The sequence below is a fragment of the Apostichopus japonicus genome, chromosome 12 (genome assembly GCF_037975245.1).
Source record: "Apostichopus japonicus isolate 1M-3 chromosome 12, ASM3797524v1, whole genome shotgun sequence".
In the NCBI taxonomy this organism is placed as follows: domain Eukaryota; kingdom Metazoa; phylum Echinodermata; class Holothuroidea; order Aspidochirotida; family Stichopodidae; genus Apostichopus; species Apostichopus japonicus.
The window spans coordinates 33,733,082-33,748,720 of record NC_092572.1 but is presented as its reverse complement, the minus strand read 5'-3'; the positions used below and the strand labels follow the sequence as shown (position 1 = coordinate 33,748,720).

Here is a 15,639-nt window from a genome sequence, read left to right as displayed (position 1 = left end):
TCTCCATTATCATGTAGGCAGTCTATGATACACATTTCAGTTAAACAGTACGATGACATATTTAAATAATTGCAATACACAAATATCATCACTAATAATAATTTTTGTTTGGTGTAAGTCTGTTACTTGTAATAACTAGATATGTGCTTCAAACAAAAGGAACTGGATCCATAATGACACAGTGGAATGGCATTCCAACTTTGATTTGATTTCACCAATGTGCAATGTACTGCACGGTCAAAGATTAAGCTAATTTCATGTGTACAATTACTGATACAATTAAGTTGAACTTGCCATTAGCAATCTTGTCACACAAAAGTATTTCATCAGATCAGCTATCATTAAGCAACATAGCAGTCCCTTTTCAGCCTAATCCCTTTGTTGCCACCTTATAGACTCATCATTTCTTACTTGATTTTGTTAAATTCTCTTTTCCTGACTTTTTTCATAATTATAGTCCACTGCATGGTTTACATGCTTCCTCCAATTTCATCTTCAGTAATCCATTCACCTCCTTTGTCATTTTATTTCACTGCCCATTGTTATAATTTTACCCCATTCATTGTCTAGTGTCCCAAACAGCTTTATCATGTCTGTTAAAATGTATATTTGATCTGTTTTCCTCCCTTTTCCTTTATGTCTGCCTCTGAAGATCCTGCTAGGTTTAAACCTTCAGGAACTCTAAGTTTGATTTATTGAATTATTTTATAAATAATTAGCAAAAAGGTTAGCAATGATCTGAACATAAACATGAAGTAATCAACACTAATTTTGAGATTTGGAGTCACTGGGTTTTTATTCTGAGGGAAGCTATGTTGGTAACATCGATGTAATGTGTATGTAACCTAAATTAGCATGAATCATGATAAATAACAAACCTCTAATCCAAAGGTTAAGTCTGTAAGGTCTGATTCTTGTCCAGCTTTGAAGTAACATGAACATTCGTTCGTCTCCAGAGTACCTTTCTTATTGAATACAAATGTATGGAAATGTCCATTCACAGTAGCTGCTCTGATGAATGGTATATCCTGGTGTAAAAAAGGAAGGTATTAAATTGAAAACGAATAAATATATTCAAAATATTTCAATTTTACCATCATATTTATAGCAACTATATATGTTGGTAGTACAGGTAAACCAGACTGCCAACAGGCATACTACAACTTCTACGAGAGTATTTAATACACCAATGTGGTCCTATCTATTAGTATGAGCTGCATCAAAGTTTTACATTTGTTGTTATCATGTGTAAAAAACTTAACCTCTAATTGAGCTTCCATCTCCACAACAAGCATAATGTTTTTATTATAGCTATGACATATGAACATATTATGTACAATATTGATTCATGCTTTAGTTTCTACAACATGGCTGAGTACACTGAGCTTTTATCTACACACAGCTGCCTTGTCGCATTGTTCCTTCAACTCACTTAGGTGGAGCCACATATTTGTAAGACCTTCATGCAAATTTTTACTCTGCAGTTAAACACATGGTTTACAAGACTCTCATATTTGACCTATTTTGACTTCCTTTGGCCATAAACAAAGGTTCTTTTACCTACTGACCTTAAAGTTGGATCTATATATTGAACATGATTTTTGGATCGATTATGATTACATTAACACACACTCGTCATTATGTCCACAAAGTCTGTTCCTGCCTTTGGCATGAAACCAATTAATATTGTTCATTAGCCAATGCCCAAGTTGGTATTGGGAGCAAAACGTATTGCCTGCTATCACGTACATATAACTAGTTTGTTTTACAGACACCTGTTAGTTGAAACGCCCTTTTAATATATTTTGAATAATTTCCTACATCCCTTTTAGGCTGTAAAATATTTAAGCAATCACTTATGTATTTTATGGAAATGAAACAAATTATTTCTACAGAAACATTTGTCACGTTTTATAGTGGTTCTTTCGAAGCCGTTTGGGACATATTAGAGCAGTGCTCACTCTTATATCACTAGGATAAATCCCCCAAAAGAACTGTTAACATCAGTCTTAACATGAAAGGTTTATTATCGAACACTTTGGTTGAATAAAAATCCTCCATACTTTTGGGTTTTCTTCATCAGGGTGAATGTTCCAATCAGGCGGCTCAGTTTTGACAAAATAGAATTTAAGAGGTAATCGTCCTTCTTTCAAAAGTAACGCAGACTTTTTTTGCAGCACAGAGACTTTGTTCATACTGACATTCTTCAAACAGAAAAGGAAAGAAAGGAAGGATTCATGCATATGTACAGGTGACAGGATGATACATATATCAAAGTGTAAAATAACCTCCTCTTTGTGATAGATAATGTAACAGTCAAAAAGCAGCATGCAGGTTAACCTCATTCGATGAGCCCCAAGTAGATCTACAATATACACAAAATTCTATGATTTTATATGTGAATAAACATTATTCCTTTAACGTTTGGTATTCAGTTCAAATAATAGCCAATATTAATTTGTGATATCATTCCCTCATTTCAACTCTGTGTAAATTCAAACAATCGTAAATATTAATATATGTGGTAACCTTTGTATGTGACCAGCTAGTACGCACCATTACTACCATAGCCAATGTGATTTTAAACTCACCTCTTCACCGCCTACTAAATCCAAGTAATAACCAATATCAATATGTACTTTAGCTTTATGAGATGTCAGATGTTTAGCAGCATACAACACGATACGTTTCCCTTCAACAATTTCATCACCGATGTCAAATTTCTCCCAGCTGAAAGTTCTTAATTCGATAATGCAATTTCCCTCATTTAGTAAATAAGGTGTGTCCGGTTGTGGTTCCCACAGAGGATGGTTGCCTGAAGAGTCAAAATGAAAAATAAAGGTACTTAAGTTTTCTTAAATATAAAAGTAATCTTTAAATGGTTGTTTTTATATGACAGATGGATTGTATTATGCAGGAGTTAGTCTATAAACTGCATGACTGTCAAAGAGAACCATATTACTACAGCTGAAATAAATTTAAAAGCAATACTTGTGCATTTGCTCTATAGAATTACACATGCACAAATAAATAGACTGCAATGGATTCATAACACCGCAGCACGAATTAGTGCCAAAACTCCTAAGTTAAGTCATATAACACCAGTGCTTGAAGACCTACATTGGCTGCCAATATCTGCCCGCATTGAATTTAAGCTGCTGCTTCTCACCTACAAGTGTTTGAAGAGTGGAATGGCCCCAGATTACCTGAAGAACTAATTGAGCCCATATCAACCATCCCTTGACTTGAGGTCCTCTAATCAGGCACTTCTTAAAGTTACAAAGGTCAGACTTTCTTCATGTGGTTCCAAGGCTTTCATAATCGCTGCCTCTACATTGTGGAACAACATCCCACTTAACATCAAGAAAGCCACCTCAATGTTTCAAATCCCAGCTGAAGACATTTCTGTTTTATAGATTTTTTCATCTTTAAGCCCTCGACTGCACCTTTCAACAAGCCTTCTGTTCTGGATTTATGGCGCATTATTAAGTGATTTACTACATTTAAATTTACCTTCTTCATGATGGCTGCTATATATCTTTGCTTTCCATTCACACCCTTTCTTGAGAACCAAGCAGTGAGGCAATGTCAGTTTTGCTGGTTTCAGTAGCTTTAGGTTACTAGGCAGGAGCTCAACCACAAGTGATGAATTACTACTGAATGAAAGATCAGAATCACCCTGGAAATTATATGGAATAATTCTCATCTGGATTAACTGATCCTTCTCCAGAGCACCAGGAGGTATTTCTAAGCTGACACCGGTATCTGGAAGCTCTAGCACTCCTCCATCCTTGTTGATCCAAAGCTCCATTTGCAGTGTATTGGAAGGTAAGTTGTCTGCAATATAAATAATCAGAAGTTCAGGGACAATCAGCAGGAATATCTTACAATATTGCTTTCAGTGAAGAGTGGTCTCCTTAATGGTCTTTTTCTTTGCTAGTATTTGTAGTATATGAGGACACATATATCTGCTTATTTGTCAAAACTATTATTCCTCCATTTATAAAATTGATAATTTTTATGTATATATATTTAAATCTTACAACCTCATATGCATTACATTTTGATCTTTCTTTTTGCATTTATCAGTTCCAAGTATATTGTTGTCACTGAAATAACTAAAGACAGAGGTCTACAAGCTAAACTATTACACATAATTATTTACAAATACTCAAATTAAAATTACTCACAGAGGATTGATATTTGTTGCTGATGTTGTTCAAAGCAAGATTATTACAAGTCTTACAATTCTTTACATAATGCTAACAAACTTGAACATGTAATACTCAGCACTTACTGTAACAAAACCTCATTATTTGGAACATAACTATGCAATGGCAAAGTTAACATGAGAGTATAGGCACACCCTCCCACTTTCTAAGGAATGACTAACAGTAAGTTAACAGCATGTAAGGAAGTTAAGACATTGATGTGGATAGTTGTTTTCTTCAGAGCAAACCCTATCGGTGGTTTACCCTTTCCCATGATCCATGGGTGGTTGTTCCACTGTGTCATTGATACAATGCAGCCATACTGACACCATTATTTCAGTATTTGTTTTTTAACCTGTTGTTAACACTAGTTACTACATGCTGAGTGTAGAAGTTCATCATTAGCTACTATTGTGAATCTTACTGCAAAGACTGGTAAGCCTATCGTTATGTTATGGTGGCATTCAAGTCCTACTAACCAAGGATTTATAATTATTTTGCAAAGTATAATTTGACTTTCTCAATGTATTAACATTTGTTGTCACAATAATGCAAGAAGTATCAATCACATATTGCGCTGTGCATATGTCCTGATGTACATATCTGCATGAATTGGGACAGTTAGGGCTAACATGATTCCAACTGCTCAACAGTACCTCAGTAGGATGAGAATCGAAATAGACCCAGATCCTCAAACATGATTGTCAGTATAAAATTCTCAGAATTAAGTCTTGGTTTCTTAATACTAGGAGAACACAAATAGGATTTCATAGGAAAACCACCAATTATATGAGGTAAAAGGAAATAACTATTTGGATAGAAGAAAAGTCTCAAAAGACTAGTATATCACGTTTCAAAATTTGATTGATCCTGTACTAAGTTTATTTTAAGGTCAGCCTCCATAGTTTGCTCCAAGACTGGTCAATAAAGACAAAAATATATTATTGTGCAGTTAGTAAAATGTAATGAAAGGAAAGGGCTTGTAGTACAAAGAACGTTGCAAAGAACGTCAATAACAATAATGAGGATGAAGTACCTTCACTCATCAGCAGAAATCCAGTAATGAGTGAAGAATTAAATATGTATGCCAGCTTAAAGTGTGATTACAGACTATTGTATGTACTTCAGCACTTATTCTAGAGTTACAGGGATTTCTTTGACAACAACAAAGAAATTCTCGTTAATTAAACATTTTAAGTTCTTAAAGGATTGTTCCTATTAATACAAGAAACTCACCAGAGATTGGTTTCAGTGATGATGATGTAGCTGACATCCTCCCTGGTATTCTAAATTCCATCTAAATGAAGATTTCATCAGACAAGAAAAGACAAAAATACCAATGGTGGAAAATCATACAAACCTGATAGAAACTACATAATGATGCCTTGTCATATTTTTATTTATTTAATGAGGTAGCTGATGTAGGTCAACTCAATAAAATTAAATCTGTACTAGGATATCACAAAATTCAAGCTCCATTTGCCATTACATCAAAATAGCTTGATAATCACTTATCACTAAAAGAACTTACAATATACAACACAATGACCCAAAATCCAGACCAAACAGCTTTCTGATGTTGGCTAAAACGTCACATGTTTTATATAATAAGTGATATTTTCCTGTTGAGCTTTAGAATCAATTAGATCCATCATTAGCTCTTCAACAACTGTTATTAAAGAAGGAAGCTCATGGCATTATATAATTCATTGTGAAATATTTGGATAGTTTACAACTTTCCTTAACAAGGACCTCTAGTGTATATCGCAGAGAATTAGGTAAAATACTGCAGACAGCAAAGATAACATGTGTGACAAGACATAGCTTGTTAAAGTCCCCCAATACAAGAGCATAAATTCTCTGATATATATTTCATCTTCTGACTACTGTATACAGTGTGCCAAATTATTTGAGACCTATGTACAATATTGTACCTCATCACAAAATGAGTGGCAACCAAAAAGTCACTATAATTGAGTATCAACATACTGTACTAAGTATTACACTCATCAATGGTGAATTTCATGAGTAATTTTTTACACAGTTTTCAAATTTTGACCATAGCTGACATTAAAATGACATATGATCCCTGCCAAAACTACTACAAGGATATTATTCATGAAGGGGTACATACCTACTGTACCAAGTATGAGATTCACTGACACTAAATTATATTGGCCAATGGTGACCTTAAATTTTCTTTACCTAATTCTATAACAAACAGCCAAGAATTCACTAGGAATATCTATAAACCAAGCATGATATTCAGCAAAGCTACAATTATTAGCTACAATATACAATAGCTACATTAGCTACAATATATAAGTAAGGTTGGTTTGAAATTTTGTATTCTTCAGTTCTCCATTGACATTTGATTTCCACTAAAATATACGATTCAGATGACCTCTGACCACCACAATAATGAAAACAGCCAACAGCTTTCCCAGAGATATCTTGATGCAATGCTTAAAATTCAATGATGCTTGATAATGCTTTAGCAGACATATCTCATTCACACACCCCAAACACACAAGAATCACATATACTTGTTTGCACTTTGTTAAAGAATAAACCAGGAAGCCAAGAGGCTTAGATATTCCATGCCACGATTACAGTTTATCGGAATATTTACTGACTTCCGTGTACAGACAGTTTTAATACTTAATAGGCTGGTTCCAAATACCAAGTGTGAAGTTCATCCAAGTTTATTTTTGAAGCTAATATTGTCACCATGAGTGACATTTGAGTACTAATTATGGTTGAGCCACATACCACGTGTAAAGTTCGTCAAAGCTATCCTTTGACTTTCGGAGTTTTCAAAATTACAATTATTTGAGATTTGACATGTACTGACCCCAATTGAAATTTCCCAATAACTAAAGCAACCTTGAACTTACTGAGGGGCACCCACATACCAACTATGTGATTGGTCAGCAAGATTAATTGAGTCTGCTTGTTTACGTTGTCAGAGTTTTCCTCCTGTTGACATCACTTGACCTTTGACCTCTTCCAAAGCTGCTTTATGGAGCACCTAACACCCTAGTATGACATTTATCAATGCTATTGATGTCCAGTAAGTTTGTTTACAATGTTTCCATATTTTGTCCAAAGGTGAACTCAAATGACATTTGACATTGTAAATAAACTAAAACAGCCCAGAGAGCTCTGTAACGGTTATCAACATACAGAGTTTGAAGTTCGTGGACCACACGCTTGGTGAGTTATTGTGTTTACAAGACAGTGATTATTGTGCTTACGAGATTGTGTTTACAAACTTGTTTTCTAATGTCAGAACACAATCTGAATTGAAAGACAATAATTGAAAAAAAAATACAAGATAATGCATCTCACCATCCATTCTCCAGTTGTCACATTTAATGTGTGAATTAAGTTTGCTCCAATGATCCATTCAACTGAAATGAGTATAAATAGATAACAATAAGACTCTCAGCCACTCTCACATGGAATATTTTATTGAACACATTTTTGTATTCGTTGCCACATTTCTCTGTTTTGAGGATAAAAATAACATTTCAAAGTTACAGGTTACATTGGCACTAATTCTTATCATATAAATTGCATCACGATCAATGTAGTGATTACCACAACGTTTTGCAGTAATATAATCTAAAATATTTCCTCCCTCCTGAACAAATAGAGCACTAATGTAGTTAACCATAACTGATCATGATCCATTTCACTGTAGTAATTTATTTTACTCAGCTGATCATGTTCAATCTACTCTACTGCTCCACACTCACACACACACTAAAACAAATGTAACGTCTTCTTGAATTGCTGTCTTCATGAAGTGTGCTTATTTCCTTGTGATGAATGTTATCACATGTCTATTCTGTATGAAATGAAGTTTTCTGATTTTAGCTTGTCCAAGCTATTATCATAATCTATCTCGCTTAACTGTTGATTCAATTAGTACCATTTTGCGGGCTAAAAGCCTTAAGTTACATTTTTTCAACATGCTGGACAGAGCTACGTTTCTTACCACTATGCAGAAGCAGGACTAGAATGAAACAGCTTAAAACAAATGTCAGGCTAAGATCTTGTATCACATACAGAGGAATATATTTTGTATATAATCACCAAGCTCTTGTTATTCATAAATAAAACGTACATTACCTGAAATGTTTCGGGATTGTAAGTTACTTAGAACTTTTTCATCTTTCACAGCCACCGGTGGACTTGGTAATAGTAAGCTAAGAAAAAAAAAGAGTAAAATGTACGATAAAATATCTCCCACTGTGCTGAATTTTCTAAGAAAAGAAATAAATATAATTGTTAGATAAATTAACATAGAAAGAATTATGTAGAGGGATTAGGCCTTAATTTTTCAGGAAAATGCTTAGTTTTCTACAATTATATATTATGATAAGTACTGTATTTTGTAAAGGGAGAATTGACACCAGCCATGCTCACCCACCCACCCACCCTAGATACATACATACCAACTCTTGGAATCACCTTTTTACACAAGATTTTAATATTTTGACCATTGGTGACCTCAAATGGCCTTTGATCTACTGTAGAAGTCTCATGTTAAGTATGGGGCACCTATCAATCTATTCTACATTTTACAGATATTATAAATGTTGAGTAGGCTTGTTTTCAGTTTTGGATCTGGTGAACCCAGATATCTAATGAGCTCTCATGATAGTGAGAGCAGTTGAGAACTTACCATTTAAGAGTAGAGCTTTTACTAGAAATTTGAAGACCAAAAAAATCCTGATAAAATGATACTTAACCAGAATGAAAACATTTCATGGTTCCTTGCTGCTGTTCATTAGTTCCATTCACAGGGAAATTTCTAACAAAGCCCTAATACAACAACAGCAATTTATGCACACAAACTTTTGTTGCCAAAGTAATGCTAAGCCCTGATATCAATTGCAACACACATCAGTGTGTGAAGACTATCTACCATTATCATCATACCAAGTTTGACGAAATTCCAACTAGTAATAGTAGCCAAGTAATTGCAATTTGGAGTATTTCACGTTTGTCCCCACGACCTCATTAATATTCATGATATGAGCACCAAAATCAACAGGGTTCATCTACTCACTATGGGCCACCCACCCACCAAGTATGATAATGATTGGTCATTCCCTTGTTGAGTTATCGTGCATACAACCTTTTCATAACGAAATATTGCTAAGCCCCCCCTCATAAATATGCATGATATCAATTGCAGCACACACAGGGGTCAACCTATTGACATTTATGATCAGAAGGTACCTTTGACATCTGAAAATAGCATCGAAACTGTAAAAATACCCAAAACACGTAAAGGTCACCAGAGGTCAAATTGAGGTCAAAGGTCACCAAGATGCGGGTCGACAATTGGATTACATTGAAGCAACTCCCAACCCTAACGGACATTTCGCTCTTAAGTTATCGCAAAAATACTAGTTTTTTATAATTAATTAACCTTTGTTGACCTTCGATCACATTAATGTTAAGTTTGGAAACGATCCCTTACCCCATTCACAACTACTCCCAAAATATCAACCATGTCGGACCTTGTAAATGGGAGTTATTGCTGTTTTTAATATATTGGTTTTAGGCATCTAACTGACCTATGGTGACCTTTGCCGGCACCAAAATCAATAGGGTTCATCTAGTCACTATGGGCTACCCACCCACCAAGTATGGTAGTGATCGGTAATTCCCTTGTTGAGTTATCGTGCATACAAGCTAAAGCGACACACACACACACACACACAAGCCAACCTGAATACATAGGTTCCTTTGCTTAATAGCAAGGAACCAATAATATGCAGATCAAAAAGACAAATGATGCTTTGTCCATGATAACACTTCTAGGCAGCATGTGTGGAAGAGAAGGATTGACTTTGACCAATAGCACTGGTCACAGAAGGTGTACATTGCTAAAAAGATTACCAGTTCACCCTAGACATTATCGAATGAGAATGAGCTAAGCTTGTGGGGAGACAGGTAAGCAAGGAGTGGAGTAAATTATGACTATGTAATCTCGATGTAGCAGACTGTCAGAAAAAGTAATGATGCAGTGAGAAAGCCAAACATTTTACATGGTTCCCCATTGTTCATAGATATCAAATGCTTGGAGATATTTCTGCTGAATGTTCTTCTATTAGCTCTATAAATCACACATTCCAATACATCATTATTTTCAATGTCACATAGAACGAAAACTTTAGTTTGGTTTGCCAACTTTGAATAAGTCCTCACCGTGCTACTTCAACCTTTTCATTGTTGATAATGAATTTAATGAGATCTGCATAATCTTGTTCAATCAGCTTCTGGTCCCACCGATTCACTTCAATAGCCCTCAGGGTATTCAAAACTCCCAGCGAGACATCAGCCTTCAAGATCAGGGCTTTCTCTGTAATTTTTTCCACAACATCTGAAAGCTTCAGACATTTGATTGGAATCTGGAGAATAATTCACAGATATTGTAGTATGTCAACCTGAAATCAGTACCCAACAATAACAAGTGGAAAACATCAACCTAGAAACCTGAAGAGAGACATTACGATTAGTTTTGTGTGTTATTGAAGATATGAAATTGTAATATGTGTCATGTAGTGCATAAAATCAGCTATAAGTTGTCACATCCATCAAAATATCCTAAAGCAACACTAAGGATTGATTAATAGCCAACCTTTCTTTAATACCATTGACGAAATGTGTACTTTTCGATACACTGATCTTGTAAATTAAATAGATGGTTCAGCAATGATAATGTTGTATTGAAAATGATTCACACATCCCAGAATGATCTGCCACTGTATAATACCGGAATGATCAATTCATATTTTAGTCTGATATAACCAGAATGAGTACATTAGGTCGATCTTGTACTAAAGATCAAATTTGTTCTCTGGATTGAGAGCTACATTTCAAGAGGTAACATATATAAATAAACTAACATCATCAATATCTCAACATACTAGATTTATTTACGTTTTAGCACAAATTGGTGAAAATATACACCTTTCATTTTGTATCCTACAGATTGATGCTGTACTCGACACTGGAAAGTTTGAACGTTGTATTCATGCACACTTCAGATTATGTATCACAGATATCGGGATATAAAAAGAGGTTTGCTGTGTATTTGAGCTAAGAAAGTTGTATTCACACTTTACCTTTGATCTTGAAGCAAAGGTGAGCATAGAAACCTTTGACCTCAGCAGCAGTCGACTATCTCCAGAGCTGAAGTTGACGGATTCTCTTCTACAGATCTCTGTGACAATGTCCTTGACCTTGTGTCCTTTGTTACCATCATACTCAGCAAAACAGAGACAGATGCAGTTGATGATGTAATCGGGAATCTCACCATCTCCTGTTTTAAAGTCTCTCATTAGAAAACTGGCAATGAAATGAAAGCTGGGAGGACAGATGTGACAAGTGAAGCGCAAGACATAATGGAGATCAGCTGGGTCTATGTTAGCCAGGTGTTCTCTGAACAATTGATACTTGTAATGTTGTTCAGTTGATTTGTGACCCCAGAAGAGGAGAGCTAAATACTGTGCTGCAAACCACTCTTGGATTAACTTATGAAGGAATTTGACCTGTAAAGAGACATATTTTGCAGCTTTTCCTTCCTGTAAAGGTTTTGCTTTCTTCTCTTGCGATTCCAATGTTGGTTTTCTCTCTGATTGATTGACAGATGCTGAGAGATCAGGATCAGGAGATGCCCCTCTCTTTATCTCTGAAGTAACATTAGATGTGTTCAGTGACTCATCACTGATGGAATCAGTCTGGGGAGTTCCACTGCCTGAGTTAGTCTGAAGATTTCTATCAGGGGAATAAAATGGAGGTCCTTCCTCAACAACAAGTATCCCAGAATCTATCCATGCTTTGCTATTAGTGACACTTCTATCCACAAAGTCTTTCTGCCAAAACAATTGCTGGTTTCCTTTACAGAGGCCATTAAATGCAAGTTCCTCCAATGTAATACATGTATCTTGGGAGTCCATTGAAGCTTCACCCTCTGAATTGCTCTCATATTCTTCACTAGTATATTCCAGAAGTGACCCAGAGGTCTCTTCAGTGTCAGATGTACTTTCTTCATCCTTTTCCGAATCTGATGAAACAAATGAAACATCTTCCCATCCATGATATGCAAAAGAATCAGGATCAAACTTATTGGGAGCATGTTTCTTCCGTTTGAAATCATGTGTGTGGTGACCAGATGATTGTGCCTCAGACTCCCACTCAGGAGCAGTCTTATCACCAGTTACTTCATATTCCTCCTGCTTGATAAATGTTTCACTCTCTGAACTGCTCTCATCCTCTTCACAAACTGATTCCGGCTGCTGGTTAGATAGATGACTCTGGTTGTCTTCCTCATCCTTCACAGAACACAGAATGTCTACAATGGCCTTCACAAAAGGAGTAACCCTGTCAAGCTGACCCTCTTGTAGCTTTCCTAATCTATCAATGTTATGTACTAACAGCACAAAGAGTAGTGGAACATTACAAAGATCAAGAATAAATGGAACATTATCAATCAATTCCTTTACTTCTTCTTGCCTTTTGACATCATCAGAGTAGACTTTTTCAATGTATTCATCCCTCTCATCCTCACCAAAGCTTCCTATCTTCAACATTGGACATGGAGGTAGTTGCTTGGCATAATCTGTCCTAGCTGTGATTATAACAATGCAGTTGGACAGTTTCTCCTTTGTCATTACTCTCATGACCTCTGAGGGACTTCCATCTTTGGTTCCACCATTGTATTCTTCCAACCCATCCAATATGAGGTAGACTTTCTTCTTACCACTGTTAAGCATAGACTCAATATCCTCTTCTGTGATGGGAATGCCTTTACGGATGTAAAACATGTTGATAGCTTGAATAATTGTCATGTCATCAACAATTTTCAAGGGCAGATAGACGACCATGGGGATATCCATAAGCTTTCCACAACACCAGTCATAGGCCAACTGAGAGGAGAGCATTGTCTTGCCGGAGCCTGGCTGTCCTTCCAGAATGATTCGAGTCTCTGCTTTTAGTCTTTCATCAGTAAAGATATCTAGGTAGTGTAGCTTACATTTTCGGTCAACTTCTCTGCTAGATATTTTTGAACCAGAATATGTTAAGACTAAGCCGCTGGCTATAAAGAGATCACTTGATTTCCATTGACAAGACTTCATCCAGGGGACAGGAGTCATGGTTTCAAACCAACTCTTTATCTTCTGTTGTAAGCATTTCAGGAATAAGCTCTCTTTGTCTTTAATACAAGGAAACAGAAAGCACAGTTCAATTTCTATTGAAACAAGTTAAAATGTTTCACAATTTACGACAGAATATTTAAAAAAATGTACCATACTGATATCAATAGTTTGGGCAATCTCGTAACACTGTATCTTTGGTAACATTTATTAACAACTAATGTACAGTAGTATAATCTTCAAATGTAAAGGAAGCTCACTCCCAACACAAACTAAGACACTGTCATTGCTCAAACATGCCAGTCAGTTTAAAATTACTCAGTAATACAAACAGCAGTGTTAAAATATAGTGTCATACATCCAGACTTGAAACAACATATCATAATATACAATGATTGCTGTCATAAATGGAAAGAATTTATTTATTTAGTTTTATATATATTATATATATATATATATATATAAAATTTTAAATATTAATAAAAATATTTAAAAAATATTTAAATATTAATAATATGTAATATTTATTTATAAATTCTTTATTTATTTGTCACTGATCAAGTAGGACTCCTCCATAATTAGGAGCATTGTTTAACTGTGAAGTCATTTGAGTACACTGCAAACTGCAGCTTCCTGGGACACGACTAAATCATTTCCAAAGGATTAATATCATAACTTTAATTTTACAGGAGAAGGAGCTGTTGGTGTAGTCAAGCTGTGAGTTGAAGCTGTGAGTTGCAAGTTTGTAACATACACATGAATTTACAATACCTTCATCTTGTGCCTTTGTTTTGTCAGAAAGTGCCAAGGACTGGTATTCGTGTATCTTAGCTACTGCCTGAAGAAGATGATATTCCTCTAAAGGAGTCTCTAATTTGCTGACATCAGAAGGATTAATGATACCCATCTCATCAATTGTCAGGAGGAAGGAGAGTCCTGGATTCTGACTGGAGATAACTGTGTTCTTGTTCTTATCAGTAACTTCAAAGTTATCACACAGTTTCACTGTTATGGAAAATGTCAAATGAGCAGAGAGGCCGGCGAGGAATTTACCGTATTCAGTCTCTTGATCTGAAATGATTAAGGTAAAACATTAAATTAAGTTTCCAGTTTTGTTAAATATCCACAGACACGTACAGGCACACTGATAAATGCATAATCCACATCATGGCACAGGGTGACTTTTGCTCACTTGTAAAAATTTACATATGTACTATGTTTTGGTGTGCACATTTTGGTTGCCAGCATCTAGAATAAATCACCACCTGTGTTTTGTATCAATACTTCAATTGGGATCTTTCTGGGGGTGGGGGTGGGACTATGTTTTGGTGTGCACATTTTGGTTGCCAGCATCTAGAATAAATCACCACCTGTGTTTTGTATCAATACTTCAAGTAGGATCTTTCTGGGGGCTGGGGGTGGGGAAGGGGGAGGGTGATTGGGCAAGTTGGGGAAGGGGTAGGGCTTTTTAAGTAAGTGCATTTTGCAAGTACAAATGGTGAGGCAAAAAACGATACAAGAGAGCTAGTGATTAGGGGCCTACCTCTCAGCTTCATGTACGTCTCTGTTAATAAGTGAGTATGGTTGATCTTCAGCTCAGTGAGTGCATCAGTTAATCGATTCACATTTGAAGGGTGTATGTATCCTCTCTCTTCAAGGGCAAGCAGAAAGTTCTTGGAGTACAAGGGACTTGTAATAATGGTCTTCACTTGATCGGGTGGTAGTGAAAAGTAGTGGCCTAAATTCCCACAGTCAGTTTGGGTAAGCTTTGAAGAAAGTTCTTCTTTGAGATGGCTGAAGGTGAAGATGGATGCCTATGGAAGAGAGAAACAACAATCAATCCAATGAGTTAGTTATTCTTTGCCAACTTATCACACCAATAACTTTCATTTTAGACTAGCCTTGGTCAGAATATTTCTGAAACGTGATGTTTGAGATGTAACCAACAGCTCATCTGAGACTGGAGCTTCTCTTGAACTCCACATAAGAGAGTAAGATTCTGGTTACTCGCACAGAAGATCAACATACTAAATGAAGTCAAAGCAGCTACTGTAGGTATTGACCTCTGATCGGCTTAATGGGATCACTTGATACAAGTTGATATACATGAACTGGAAGCAGATCACTTCGCCCAACAACCATTTCGCCCAGCTGCCATTTCGCCCAACCTTACCATTTCGCCCAACCAGCCTGCTCATTTCGCCCAACCAGCCTGGTCATTTCGCCCAACCGGCCTGGTCATTTCGCCC

The 15,639-nt window shown here is 36.0% G+C and overlaps 1 protein-coding gene across 9 annotated transcripts in view; it reads right to left on the bottom strand.

Annotated features, from left to right (window-relative positions):
* LOC139977731 (uncharacterized) overlaps positions 1 to 15,639 on the bottom strand; it is a 40,010-nt gene that overhangs the window by 12,413 nt on the left and 11,958 nt on the right. For 8 of the 9 annotated variants that reach the window (XM_071987283.1, XM_071987282.1, XM_071987276.1 and 5 more), the window contains exons 4-14: positions 14,934 to 15,204; positions 14,162 to 14,461; positions 11,360 to 13,449; positions 10,440 to 10,642; positions 8,349 to 8,425; positions 7,563 to 7,624; positions 5,448 to 5,508; positions 3,514 to 3,837; positions 2,592 to 2,815; positions 2,064 to 2,204; positions 879 to 1,028 (exon numbers count right to left, since the gene is read on the bottom strand). In XM_071987283.1, the coding sequence (XP_071843384.1) occupies positions 879 to 1,028; positions 2,064 to 2,204; positions 2,592 to 2,815; positions 3,514 to 3,837; positions 5,448 to 5,508; positions 7,563 to 7,624; positions 8,349 to 8,425; positions 10,440 to 10,642; positions 11,360 to 13,449; positions 14,162 to 14,461; positions 14,934 to 15,204 (3,903 nt within the window). The remainder of the gene's footprint in view (positions 1 to 878; positions 1,029 to 2,063; positions 2,205 to 2,591; positions 2,816 to 3,513; positions 3,838 to 5,447; positions 5,509 to 7,562; positions 7,625 to 8,348; positions 8,426 to 10,439; positions 10,643 to 11,359; positions 13,450 to 14,161; positions 14,462 to 14,933; positions 15,205 to 15,639) is intronic. The other variant, XM_071987279.1, reaches the window with a different exon arrangement.